This window comes from Heterodontus francisci, chromosome 36 (genome assembly GCF_036365525.1).
Source record: "Heterodontus francisci isolate sHetFra1 chromosome 36, sHetFra1.hap1, whole genome shotgun sequence".
In the NCBI taxonomy this organism is placed as follows: domain Eukaryota; kingdom Metazoa; phylum Chordata; class Chondrichthyes; order Heterodontiformes; family Heterodontidae; genus Heterodontus; species Heterodontus francisci.
This window is the reverse complement of record NC_090406.1, coordinates 21278445-21293364: the sequence shown is the minus strand read 5'-3', so window position 1 is coordinate 21293364 and position 14920 is coordinate 21278445. Positions and strand designations below refer to the sequence as shown.

The window sequence follows — 14920 nt, the reverse complement described above, 5'->3', positions numbered from 1 at the left end:
CTTTTTAAACATTTTTTGAGGACTTGTGTTTTAGAAATGTGGAAATGGATTCATTTGGAGGACTGAAGAGATTCCATAGATGCTGTACTTTGGGATTTGGTTTTTAAAAAAACACACTTAACTAGAAGTCACATGTCTTCAACTCTAAACAAGAGGCTTGGTGACTAGGGGGGAGTGGTTTACAGAGAAGTGACAGGTCGAGATTTATGGTGGTCAAAAGTTCGTTTCGTTTGGGATATTGTTTTGAGTTAGTTTGGGGGGTGGGGGGAGGGAAATCAGCCTGCTAAGAGAGAAGACATCAGCTCTTCTTTTCTCCACCTCCGAGAAACCCTAAGAATCCAGTGTGATACCTGAAACCCCTGAAGCCGCATTTCTCCTGGAAAGCCTGCCAGACCAATCCTCGACATCGCCTGAAGAGAACTGCTCCAAAAGATCCCAGCAATGGTCGTCTACACATATTTGGGATGCCAGAAAAGGGACAACTGATATCATTCCATATTTTATCCTTTTCCTTCAAGAATTAAGTATTTGGCCAAAGTATATTTTTGTCTTTTTTTTTGTAAAGTGATCTCTGCAGAGAAAACCTCCATTTTTTTAAAATGCATTCGCGTGTTGGGCCAAGTTAGAAGGGAACTTTTATATTTCAATCTTTGCATTCATGCTTTGCATCCTTACTGAATAAGTCTGGTTTTTAATAAAACAAAATTATCAATTTATAAAAAGAAACCAGGTCGGTGGATATTATTCTGAAACAAAAATAGAGTATACAATCGGCCATATAAATAACTGGGTAAACATTTAAATATATGTTGTGACCTGTGGAGAAGTGGAACTAGAGAAAGAACGTGCACTCCTCCCACCTCTGTCGTAACATATAACTGGGGCCTCGTCTGGGATAACCCAAAGCGGACAATGTGCAATTATAAGTGGGGTAATAATAACTGAAAAGAGGAAAAGGAAAACACCAGGCAAGTGAATTTGTGCAGCAGTCTGGAATAGATTACAGTTCTTTAACGGCATTGTCCACTGACGAACTGTTAAGTGTGGCGGAGCACTTGAAGGTACATATTAGATCAAAAGCAAGGAGACCTGAAATTCAGGGACTAGCGGCCAGACAGCTGAAGACTGAAGTGAAAGAGCCAGAGGGACGAGTGGAATCGGAAGAAGACACGGTAACACTGGCACAGATTCAGTTAGACATAAGGAAATTAGAGCTAGAATTTCAGGACAGGGAAAGGGAGCAAGAAGAAGAAAGGAAAAAGGATAAAAAAAGAGGAAAAAGGACATTTCAGAAGCTGGAACTAGAATGGCAAAGGAAAAAAAGAGAAAAGGAAGAAGAGAGGCAGGAGAGAGAAAGGGAGTGAGCAAGGGAGTTCCAATTAAAAAAAGCTAGAACTAAAGGAGAGAAATACATAAGTACGATCTGATAGCCATTCAAGAGACACTGCTGCAGGATGACAGATTGGGACCTGATGACAGATTGGGACCTGAATATTGAAGGCTACATGACATTTAGGAAGGACAGGAAGCTAAGAAAAAAGGTGGAGGGGTGGCTCTGTTAATTAATGATGGTATTAGCACAATAGAGAAGGATGCCCCAAGTTCAGGAAACCAGGATTATAGAAGCAGTTTGGGTCGACACGAGACATGATAAAGGCAAGAAGTCACTTGTGGGAGTGGTGTACAGGCTCCCTAACAGTAACCACACGGTAGGACGGGATATAAAAGGAATAAATAATGAGAGCTTGCCAGAAAGATATGGCGATAATCATGGGGGATTTTTATCTACATATAGACTGAAAAAAAGTCAGATGGGCAAAGGTAGCCCAGATGAGAAGTTCATAGAATGTTTTCCAGATAGTTTCTCAGAACAGCACGTTCTGGAGCCAGAGAGTAGGCTATACTAGACGTGGTATTATGCAACGAGTTAGGATTAATTCATGACCTCATAGTGAAGGTGCCCCGAGGCAGCAGTGATCATATGATTGAATTTTACACTCAGTTAGAGGGAGAGAAGAGTGGGTCTAAGACTAGTATTTCAAACATAAATAAGGGCAATTATGAGGACATGAAAGCAGAGCTAGCAAAAAAGTGAACTGGCAAATTAGGTTAGGGAATAGGTCAATAGAAATGCAGAGACAGACATTTAAGGAGATATTTCAGAATACATATAATAGGTACATTCCAATGAGAAAGAAAAGTTCCAAGGGGAGGACCTACCATCTGTGGTTAACTAAAAAAAGTTAAAGATAGTATCAAACTTAAAGAAAAAGCACATAATTGCGCAAAGATGGGTGGCAGGTCAAAAGATTGGACAGAATATAAAAAACAGCAAAGAATGACAAAAAAAAATTAATAAGGAGGGAAAAAATTACAAGTACGAGAGAAAGCTAGCCAGAAATATAAAAAAAGATAGTAAGAGTTTCTATAGATAATTTAAAAAGAAATAAAAGTTAACAAAGTGAGCGTTGGTCCTATAGAAAGTGAGTCGGGGGAATTAATAAGGGAAAATAAAGATACAGATGGATTAAACAAGTATTTTGCATTTGTCTTCAACATAGAGGATACAAGTAACGTCCCAAAAATAGCTATAAATCCGGAAATGGAAGGAAGGAACTCAAGAAAATTACAATCACCAGGGAAGTGGTACTGAGCAAATTGTTGGAGCTGTGGACTGACCAGTTCCTGGGTCCTGATGGACTTCATCCTAGGGTCTTAAAAGAAGTGGCTGGTGTGAGCTAGTTGATGCGTTGGCTTTAATTTTCCAAAATTCCCTAGATACGGGTAAGTTCCATTAGATTGGAAAATAACCAAAGTAACTCAATTCAAAAAGGGACAGAGACAGAAAGCAAGAAATCTACAGGCCGGTTAGCTTAACATCTGTCATAGGGCAAATATTAGAAGATATTAAAGACGTTACAGCAGGGTACTTAGAAAATTTTGAAGGTAATCAGGCAGAGTCAACATGGCTTTGTGAAAGGGAAATCATGTTTAACCAATTTATTGGAGTTCTTTGAAGTAGTCACATGTGCTGTGGATAAAGGGGAACCAGTGGATGTACTGTACTTGGATTTCCAGAAGGCATTCGATAAGGTGCCACATCAAAGGTTATTGCAGGAAAAAATAGCTCATGGTGTAGGGGCTAACATACTGGCATGGATAGAAGATTGGCTAGCTAACAGGAAACAGACAGTACACATAAATGGGTCATTTTCTGGTTGGCAAGTTGTAACGAGTGGTGTGCCACAGGGATCAGTGCTGCAGCCTCACCTCTTTTACAATTTATATAAATGACTTGGATGAAGGGACCGAAGGTATGGTTGCTAAATTTGCCGATGACACAAAGATAGGTAGGAAAGTAAGCTGTGAAGAGGACATAAGGAGGCTTCAGAGGGATAGAGATAGATTAAGTGAGTGGGCAAAGATCTGGCAAATGGAGTATAAATGTGGGAAAATGTGAAATTGTTCATTTTGGCAGGAAGAATAAAAAAGCATTTTATCTGAATGGTGAGAGATTGCAGAGAGGTCTTGGTGTCCTGGTGCATGAACCACAAAAGGTTAGTCTGCAGGTACAGCTATTAATTAGGAAAGCTGATAGAATGTATTGTTTATCGTGAGGGGAATAAAGGGCATTGGTGAGACTACATCTGGAGTACGGTGTACAGTATTGGTCTCCTTATTTAAGGAAGGATGTAAATGTGTTGGAAGCAGTTCAGAGAAGGTTTATTAGACTAATACCTGGAATGGGTGGGTTGTCTTATGAGGAAAGGTTGGACAGGCTAGGCTTGTATCCACTGGAATTTAGAAGTGTAAGAGGCGACTGGATTGAAACATACAAGATCCTTAGAGATCATGACAGGGTAGCTGTGGAAAGGATGTTTCCTCTTGTGGGAGAATCTAGAACGAAGGGTCACGGTTTAAAAATAAGGGATCACCCATTTAAGACAGATGAGGAGAAATTTTTTCTCAGAGGGTCATGAGTCTTTGGAACTCTGCCTTAAAAGGTGGTGGAAGCAGGGTCTTTGAATATTTAAGGTAGAGGTAGATAACTTCTTGATAAGCAAGGGGGTGAAAGGTTATTGGGGGTAGGCAGGAATGTGGAGTTGAGGTTACAATCAGATCAGCCATGATCTTGTTGAATGGTAGGGCAGGCTTGAGGGGCCGAGTGGCCTACTCCTGCTCCTAATTCGTATGTTCGTATGTATGCCGATCCAGAGTTAAGTAAAGTGGCTCAATCGTCTCTAGCTGAAGCAAAAGGAGGTCTGTAAGGCTACTATATATATTTTTTTTTTAAATGGGATTTTGATGAGGAAGTGCAGACCTCCTCACAGACCTGTGGATGAAGCAGAACGGACTGTAGTTCACCAGGTAGTGGCACTGCCCAAGTATGGCTGGGAAATATTAAGGATAGCCCATGAAATTCCTATGGCAGGACAGATGGGGATCTAGAAGACCCAATCACGTACAAGTAGACATTTCTACTGGCCTGGTCTTCACAAGGATGTGGTGCAGTTTTGTAAAACACGCCATATGTGCCAGATTGTGGGAAAACCGCAACCAGTCGTAAAACCGGCACCTCTCATTCTCATACCAGTTTTTGGTGAAATTCTTTTGTTTGCTACTAGGAATTCACCTAATGAGTCTATCGGTTTTAGTCCTTTTGAATTAATTTACAGACGTGAGATAAGAGGTCTTCTAGAACTAATTAAAGAAAGGTTTTTGGAACAGAGGGATGAATCTTCTGTGCTAGATTGTGTATCCCTGTTCCGGGAACGGCTCACGAGAGCTTGCAAAGCGGCTCAAAAACACCTTAAAGCTTCCCAAACAACTATGAAGAAATGGGCAGACAAGTGTGCCAAGACCCGAACATTTCAATCAGGGGATGAGATGTTAGCATTATTGCCTTTAAAGGGTGAACTGCTGAAAGCACAGTTCAGTGGACCATATAGAGTAGTCAAAAAGGACTGGTAATGTAAATTATTTGATTGACACCCCAGATTGCTGGAAAAAGAATCCACTGTGTCACGTCAATCTGTTAAAACAATATCACTGCCGGGAGGTGGATCTGCAAGCACAGGTATGTCAGGTAGTAAGCACAGTGAAGGATGAAAGGGATAGTGAGGATGAGGCAGAAGGAGGCCTAGACAATTCTCAAATTGAATCTCCTACTATCCGATTAGCTAACACTGAATTGGTAGGGAGATTAGATATGATGCTTTCCTATTTAGGTGTAGAACAGCGAGAAGACCTAACAAAGTTACTCACAGCATTTAAAAAAAAAAAGGAATCTGCAGGGACAAACCAGGATGTACAACCTTAGCCATACATGTGGATGTAGGAGAATCCGCTCCTATAAAGCAGCATCCTTATCGCTTAAGTCCAGAGAAACAGGCCCAGGTAAAAGGAGAAATCCAATACATGTTGGAAAACTGCCTAATTGAACTCAGTCAAAGTAGCTGGAGCTCCCCAGTGGTGTTACAGCCTAAACCAGACAGTTCAACTAGATTTTGCATGTAGAGTACAGAAAGGTTAATACAGTAACAAAGCCAGACTCCTACCCAATTCTTCTCTCGGAAGATTGTATTGACAGGAATTGGCAGTGCCACATTTCTTACCAAAATAGATTTGTTAAAGGGATACTAGCAAGTTCTGTTAACACCCCAAACTAAAGAAATATTGGGCTTTGTCACACCAGACAGTCTTTTCCAATGTTGAATGATGCCATCTGGGCTAAAAATAAAAATGCCCCAGCAACCTTCCAAAGACTAAATGAACCAAGTGGTAGTCAGTGTTCCTAACTGTGTGGTTTACCTTGATGATGTGCTGGTATACAGTAACACTTGGAAGGACATCTAGAAGCTCTATTTAGAAAATTACATACACAGTCAGCTGATTTGGTGATAAACCTTGCCAAAAGTGAATTTGCAAGCCCTACTATATGCCCTAAGTAGGTTAAGGACAAGTGTTGCCAAGAACAGCAAAAGTACAAGCATAAATGGAGTTCCCTGCACTCAAGACTAAACGGGGAATCATGAGATTTTTGGGGATGTGTGATTTCTACTGCAAGTTTGCACCAAATTTTAGTACTATAGCTGCTCCACTGATGGATTTGCTACGAAAAAAAAGCCAAGGTAGTGTTGTCAGGAGAGTTCCAAGCATCTTTTGAGAGGCTGAAAGCAATTTTGATCAATGAACCAGTGTTGGCTGCCTCAAATTTCACTAAGCCCTTCAAGGTAGCAATTGATGCTAGTCTCCCGGGGGTTGGTGTAGTCCTGTTATGAGATGACTCAGGCATAGAACGGCCAGTGGGATACTTTTCCAAAAAGCTAAAATCGACACCAAAAGAGATACTCAACCGTGGAAAAAGAAACCCTGGGCTTAATACTAGCTCTGAAGCATTTTGAAGTCTATATCCACCATGACTACAGAAAGACACCGGTATATACTGATCATAACCCCCTAGCTTGGTGGAAAAATTCAAAACCAGAATGTCAGACTATTTCGATGGAGTTGACTATTGCAGCACTATCACTTAAAGATTATCCACATTGCGGGGCAAAAAATGTAATTGCTGATGCTTTGTCTAGAATTTAACCTTGCTTTGAATTGTCTGAATACAAAGATGGTACAGGGCATAACTATCAGTTACAGGTAAAAAGCGAATGAGAATGTGTGTAAACGTGTTTTGATTTTTTTCCATTTTTTCCCACTCTTCGTAACGAAATGCATTTAAAACGGCTTTTCATTCCTCTGAGGATGGAGGTGTTATGAAAGTACTTCCATTTTTAAAATATTTTTTGAGGACTCGTGTTATAGAATTGTGGAAATGAATTAATTTGGAGGACTGAAGAAATCCAACATAGATGTTGGCCAACATAGATGTTGGATTCATTTGGAGAACTGAAGAGATCCAACATAGATTAAATGACCTGGATGAGGGTGTAGAAGGGTGGGTTAGTAAATTTGCGGATGACACGAAGGTCGGTGGAGTTGTGGATAGTGTCGAAGGGTGTTGTAGCGTACAGAGGGACATAGATAGGCTGCAGAGCTGGGCTGAGAGATGGCAAATGGAGTTTAATGCGGAGAAGTGTGAGGTGATTCACTTTGGAAGGAGTAACAGCAATGCAGAGTACTGGGCTAATGGGAAGATTCTTGGTAGTGTAGATGAGCAGAGAGATCTTGGTGTCCAGGTACATAAATCCCTGAAAGTTGCTACCCAGGTTAATAGAGCTGTTAAGAAGGCATATGGTGTGTTAGCTTTTATTAGTAGGGGGATCGAGTTTCGGAGCCACGAGGTCATGATGCAGCTGTACAAAACTCTGGTGAGGCCGCACCTGGAGTATTGCGTGCAGTTCTGGTCACCACATTATAGGAAGGATGTGGAAGCTTTGGAAAGGGTGCAGAGGAGATTTACTAGGATGTTGCCTGGTATGGAGGGAAGGTCTTACGAGGAAAGGCTGAGGGACTTGGGGTTGTTTTCGTTAGAGAGAAGGAGGAGGAGAGGTGACTTAATAGAGACATACAAGATAATCAGAGGGTTAGATAGGGTGGATAGTGAGAGTCTTTTTCCTCGGGTGGTGATGGCAAACACGAGGGGACATAGCTTTAAGTTGAGGGGTGAAAGATATAGGACAGATGTCAGAGGTAGTTTCTTTACGCAGAGAGTAGTAGGAGCGTGGAACGCCCTGCCTGCAACAGTAGTAGACTCGCCAACTTTAAGGGCATTTAAGTGGTCATTGGATAGACATATGGATGAAAATGGAATAGTGTAGGTCAGAGGGTCGGCGCAACATCGAGGGCCAAAGGGCCTGTACTGCGCTGTAATGTTCTAAAAAAAAAGATGTTGGACTTTTAAAAAAAAAAGTCACTGGTGGCACTTTGGGACTTGGCTTAAAAAACACACTTACTGGAAGTTACAAGTCTTCAGCTAAGTAAACAAGAGCCTTGGTGACTGGGGGAGCTGCTAACAGAGAAGTGACATGTCAAGATTTATGGTGGTCAAGAGTTAGTTTTGTTTTGGATATTGTTTTGAGTCAGTTGGGGGGGTCAGTCTGCTAAGACAGAAGACATCAGCTCATCCTTTCTCCACCTCTGAGAAACCCCAAGAATCTAGTGCGATAGCTGAAATCCCTAATGCCACATTTCTCCTGTAAAGCCTGTCAGACTAATCTTCGACATCGTCTGAAGAGAACTACTCCAAAAAGATCCCAGTGATGGTCATCTACGCATATTTGGGATGCCAGAAAATGGACAACTGATTCATTCCACATTTTATTCTTTTCCTTCAAGAATTAACAAGTATTTGGTCAAAGTATTTATCATCATTTTTTTTGTAAAGCGATCTCTGCAGAGAATACCTCTGTCTCCATGTTGGGCCAAGTTAGAAGGGAACTTTTATATTTCAATCCAAGTGTTAATGCTTTGCATCTTTGCTGAATATATCTAGTTTTATAATAAACTGATAATTTTGTTGTTGATTAAAAGAAACCTGGTTGGTTGATTTAATTCTGAAATAAAAATAGAGTATATAATTGGCCATATCAGTAACTGGGTAAACATTTAAATACATGCTGTGACCTGTGGAGAAGTGGAACTAGAGAAAGACTGTGCACTCCTCCCACCTCAGTAATAACAAATGCAATAGGTAACCTCGTCTACAATCATCCCAATGCACACTGAAATATCTTGAATGTGCAATGGAAAACAAAGAAGAGAATGCAACTTTGTTTCACAAACCTAAATAAAAATACTTCCTTAATAATGGAATAATAGTGTAATAACAGGACATTTAGAAAGTCAAAATGCAATCCATCAGAATCAGCATGGTTTCATGAAGGGTAAATTGTGTTTGACTAATTTGCCAGGGTTCTTCAAAACTGCAACAAGCAAAGTGGATAACGGGGATCCTGTAGATGTAGTATATCTGGACTTCCAGAAGGCATTTGATAAGGTGCTGCACAAAAGGTTAATACACAAAAGGTAAGTTCACATGGGGTTAGGGGCAATTTATTAGCTTGGATAGAGGATTGACTAACCAACAGGAAACAGACAGTCGGGATAAATGGGTCTTTTTCTGGTTGGCAAGATGTAACTAGTGGGGTACCACAGGGTTTGGTCCTTGGGCCCCAACTATTTACTGTATTAATGACTTGGATGCAGGGATAGAAGGTACTATAGTCAAATTTGCAGATGACACTAAAATAGTTGGTTTAGTAAGTTGCAATAAAGAAATAAGAAATTTACAAATAGATATGGATAGATTAGGTGAATGGGCCAAAATCTGGCAGATGGATTTTAACCTGGATAAGTGTGAGGTTATCCACTTTGGTCGGAAGAATAGAAAGGCAAATTATCTAAATGGAGAGAAACTTCAGAATGCTTTGGTACAGAGAGATCTGGGTGTCCTCATGCATGAATCGCAGAAAACTAGTATGCAGGTACAGCAGGTAATAAAGGAAGGCAAATGGAATTTTTGGCATTTATTGCTAAAGGAATAGAATATAAAAGTAGGGAAGTGTTGCTGCAACTGTGTAAGGCATTAGTGAGACCGCACCTGGAGTATTGCATACAGTTTTGGTCCCCTTACTTGAGGGATGTAGTTGCATTGGAGGCAGTTCAGAGGAGGTTCACTAGATTGATTCCAGAGATGAGGGGTTTGCCTTATGAAGAGAGATTGAGCAGCATAGGCCTTTACTCTCGAGCGTTTAGAAGAATGAGAGGAGATCTAATTGAGGTATACAAGATGATTAAGGGGATTGACAAAGCACACGTAGAGAGGATGTTTCCTCTTGTGGGGCAATCTAGAATGAGAGGTCATAGTTTTAGGATAAGGGGTAGCAGATTTAAAACAGAGATGAGGAGAAATTACTTCTCTCAGGATCGTGAGTCTGTGGAATTCACTACCCCAATGCCGGGACATGGAGTAAATTTAAGGAGATAGACAGATTTTTAAATTAGTAATGGGTTGAAGGGTTATGGAGAACGGGCAGGAAAGTGGAATTGAGGCTGAGATGAGATCAGCCATGATCGTATTGAATGGTGGAGCAGGCTTGAGGGGCTGAGTTGCCTACTCCTTCTCATAGTTCTTATGACCTTATTTGCAAGATAGGCCCAGCCTCCACTTGTATATCTGGAGACTTAAACTGTTCCTTCTCCACCATAAACCCACTTACTTCCCCCTCGGTAACATCACCCACATCTACTCCTGCCTATCTTACTTGATGTTGAAACTGTCATCAGTGCTTTTGTTACCTCTGTACATTGTAAACCATGAGAATCAAGTTACTATATAATGATCTTGCACCCTTGCTTCATGTTTTCTCTTTAGTAGTGCCCACCTCTCTGGGTAGGGGAAGCGGCAGTGCCTGTAAAGACATTTATCCCAGTAATATTGTTATTCCGCTAACCCAACAAAAAATCAAGCCATGAGACTGTGCTAAATTATATATTTGACACCATTAAACAGCAATGTTATATAGGAATCTGCACAAATTGCATATTGGGGATCTGAGGAGTAAGGGATATGGAGAAAGGATAGACCATTGGGAATAAAAAGAGAAAGCTGCCACAGCTGAGAATACGCGGTCAGATATTTCTAAAACCTGGTATCAGGAGCCCCAAGGTAAGCCAGGAGTCGGTCATTCAACCCATTAAACCTTCTCTGCCATATTAGCTGTGGCAGCTTTAGCTTTTTATTCCCAATGGCCTAACCTTTCTCCATATCCTTTAATACCCCTGCTTCTTAAGTATTTATCCTCCTTGAAATATCTGTGCTAGGAGAGTATAATTCACTTCAAAACATACACAAATCACTTGGTGGGGGGAGAAAACTAAAGACCACTACAAATTCTGTTCCCTCGCCAGTGATTCCATCCACCCGCCCCCAGCCACTACCTCAGGCTGAACCAGATAGTTTGCAATAGGGTCCTATTTGACCCAGAGCTGAGCTTCTGGCCACATATCCGCTCCAACGCAGAAACCACCTAGTTCTACTTCTGTGACATCACTAGTCTCTACCCTGTTTCAGGTCAACTGTTACTAAAACCATCATCTTTGCCTTTGTTACCTCTAGACCAGACTAGACTAGACTAATGAATGACACCCGCAATGTAGTTGACTCTTAACTGCCCTCTGAAATGGCCTAGAAAGCCACTCAGTTGTCAAGGATAATTAGGGATGGGCATCAAATGTTAGCGTTGCCAGTACCACCCACATCCCATGAATTTTAAAAAAAATTAGGTAGGAGTCTTAGCCTTTCAGATAAATTCCTTAATTATAGAAAAAAGAACTATACAAACTGAATATCAATCAAATGTGATGCTTTGACTGCTTGCTACTGGCTTTGGTAAGAGAAGCAAAAAAATTACACGAAGAAAAACTTTTCACGCAGCGAATGGTCATAGAGTCAGAGTTATACAGCACAAAAACAAGCTCTTCAGCCCACCGTGTCTGTGCCAGCCACCAAGCCTTTCTATTCTAATCCCATTTTCCAGGACTTGGCCCATAGCCTTGTATGCTATACCACCCCTTCAGGCAGTGTGCTCCAGATTCCAATCACCCTCTGGGTGAAAATTATTACCTCAAATCCCCTCTAAACTCCTGCCCCTTACCTTAAATCTATACCCCCTGGTTATAGACACCTTCGTTAAGGGGAAAAAGTTTCTTCCTATCTACCCTGTCTATGCCCCTCATAATTTTGTATACCTCAATCAGCTCTCCCCTCAGCCTTCTCTGTTCTAAGGAAAACAAGCCTAGCCTATCCAGTCTCTCTTCATAGCTGAAATGCTCCAGCCCAGGCAACATCCTGGGTGAATCTCCTCTGCACCCACTCCAGTGCAATCACATCCTTCCTATAGTGTGGTGACTAGAACTGTACACAGTACTCCAGCTGTGGCCTAACTAGCATTTTGCACAGCTCCATCATAACCTCCCTGCTCTTATATTCTGTGCCACGGCTAATTAGGCAAGTATCCCATATGCCTTCCTAACCACCTTGTCTAGCGGTGCTGCTGCCTTCAGTGATCTATGAACAAGTACACCAAGGTCCCTCTGCATTTTCTAGAGTCCTACCATCTATTGTATATTCCCTTGCCTTGTTAGTCCTCCCAAAATGCATCACCTCACACTTCTCAGGATTAAATTCCATTTGCCACTGCTCCGCCCATCTTACCAGCCCATCTATATCGTCCTGTAATCCAAGGCTTTCCTCCTCACTATTTACACCACCAATTTTCATATCATCTGCAAACTTACTGATCATACTTCCTAAATTCACATCTAAATCATTAATGTACAGTACAAACAGCAAGGGTCCCAGCACTGTTCCCTGCAGTACACCACTGGCTTCCAATTGCAAAAAATCCCTCAACCATCAACCTCTGCCTCCTGCCACTAAGCCAATTTTGGGTCCAATTTACCAAATTGCCCTGGATCCCATAGGCTCTTACCTTCTCAACCAATCTCCCATGCGGGACCTTATCAAATACCTTACTGATGTCCATGTAGACTACATCAACTGCCCTACCCTCATCTACACACCTAGTCACCTCCTCGAGAAATTCAATCAAATTTGTTAGACATGATCTCCCCCTAACAAAGCTATGCTGACTATCCTTGATTAATCCTTGCCTCTCCAGGTGGCAATTAATCCTGTGCCTCAGAATTTTTTCCAATAGTTTCCCTACACTGATGTTAGACTCACTGGCCTGTAATTACCTGGTTTATCCCTACTACCCTTCTTGAATAATGGTCAAGGTCTGAAACGTGCTGCCCAAGAACGTGGTGGAGGCAGGTTCAATTGAAGCATTCAAAAGGGAATTGGACAGTTATATGAAAAGGAAAAATGTGCAGGGTTATGGGGAGAAAGGGGGGGGGGGGAATGAAATGGAACTGAGGGAGTTGCTCTTTCAGAGAGCCGGTGCGGACACGATGGGCCGAATGGCCTCCTTCTGCGCTGTGACAATTCCGTGTACTAATTGCTTAAAAACCACTAGCAACCTCATTTTGTGCAATGAGGATAACGAGTGTCATCACTGGCACTTTGTAATTTCACACATCCTCTATCACATGAGGATGATTATGTCAACACTAATATACCACCAACACACAGCGGGCTCAAGGAAGTGTCGACCCGGGAGAAGTTTAAATGCAAAATTATAACAATAGTGTTGCACTCACCAATAAGATGCCACGTCTTTCTCTTTCCGTATTGCCCACAGCCGGCGGTGCGATCAGACTCGTAGCCGATGAGCGGGGTGCAGAACCCGTCCGCGATCTGCCCCACCAGCAGCAAGATACCCGCATTGTAGTTGTTGAAGTCCAGGACCGAGTGATAATAAACCAAGAGATAAGTGAACCACATGGATGCGCACAGATCATTCAGAAAGTGTCCCACCGCATAGGATAAGCGGGCGCAGAGGGGCAAGGAAGGCACCTCATCAGCCATTTCAATAATGTAGTGAAATAAATAAAGCTATTAATGTATATAAACCGCACACACACACTCTTCCCCCCCCCCAAAGCTGAAAATAAACAATTTCTGCAGCGAGTCTTTTACAAAACGAAACTGACCAAGCCTTTTAAAATGGATCTAAATCAGCTAACAAGTCACGCTAATTTAGGGGAAAGCCAATCAGTGCCTAGGGAAGGAGTCTGTCTATATCCACACGCAGCTTACAGTGACACATTGTCCTTCTTTCCCCAGCTCCATGTTTCCTGAAACATTGCTCCGTCTTATTGCTCTGTTTCACATGGAGTTTCTCCCCGTCTCCGGCTGCGCTGCTAATAAATACCGCACCAGTCATACGAGCGGCCCGGTTGTTAACACTTTGACCCTCTGCTTAGAGAGGCGATTGGTAACACAGGCGGCTCCCCGACTCTCGACTCCCGCGGCCCAATGAGCGAGTGATCGGGGCGGGACCTCCGCCGGCTGCGTGGGTCTGAACTCCATAGATGCAAATAGTCTGTGGAGATTATTTGCTGTTACCTGGAGAAGGGGTTGGAATTACAGATTAAATTCTGATTCCACCTTCGCCAATGATGAAACTAAATCGAGAACCTGAATTACTAAATCAACAAACCTCAAGAGATAAATAGAAAGCAAGCGTCTATGTGTGTTTTGAAACTATTTTTTCTGCATTTTGCGTACACAGCATTTTACAGGCAGTCGATTTCGTTTTCCTTTTGCGTCTCAATTTCAATAAAATATCCTAAATTTTATTTTAATACCATATCTTAAACACTATTTTAAAGTGAAGTTACTTGTAATTTTTTCAGGGTTTTTTTTAGAAGAAATACATCGTCTGTCCCACAAAATCTCAAAACGATGATCCCATACAATGATTGACACGAGTGATTGATACAAGTAAAGATGTATATTTAACTTGAAGACAGAGTTCACTCAATAAAATTTGTAAATAGCGCTTATGAATCACTATCTGAATATTTTCTTGTGGCCTGAGCCATTTTAACTCTGTAATCGACATATCCAGATCAGTACAACATCACACCAGGGAGTGCTCGAGCCAGCTCTCTCTAAAAGGTATACAGTGAATCAACACACACCACAAAGCTGGCAACGTGTTCTGTAGGTCTATTTTTCTCCCAGAAGTAAGAACTGCCGAATACTTAACCTGTTTGTTCCTTTGCATTTATGTGCATTTGCCCCAATCCATCTAATTGAAAATCATTTGCCAGTATATACACAATCTAGTCCCTTCATTATTTTCTAGGCTTCAATAAAATTGCCCAAGTCTATGCTTCTCTAAATTATGTAGATTCAGCTCTTTCAACCAATCTGGATAACTAAAATGTTGTGAACTGGGAATCATTCCCCTCCTTTAAACTTTACCCAAAGCCTCAATATCACCCACTATTTCAAAGGACTGAATCTGACATAGAATTCTAAATGAGGACTCAGCAA

General features: G+C 41.6%; 1 protein-coding gene across 1 annotated transcript in view; it reads right to left on the bottom strand.

Moving 5' to 3' along the window:
• The window catches only part of mfsd12a (major facilitator superfamily domain containing 12a), a 79039-nt gene extending 65152 nt beyond the window's left edge, over window positions 1-13887 (bottom strand). Inside the window, exon 1 of the mRNA XM_068016314.1 lies at window positions 13177-13887. Within this exon, the coding sequence (XP_067872415.1) occupies window positions 13177-13444 (268 nt within the window). The 5' untranslated portion in view covers window positions 13445-13887. The remainder of the gene's footprint in view (window positions 1-13176) is intronic.
• Window positions 13888-14920: the final 1033 nt, after the last annotated feature.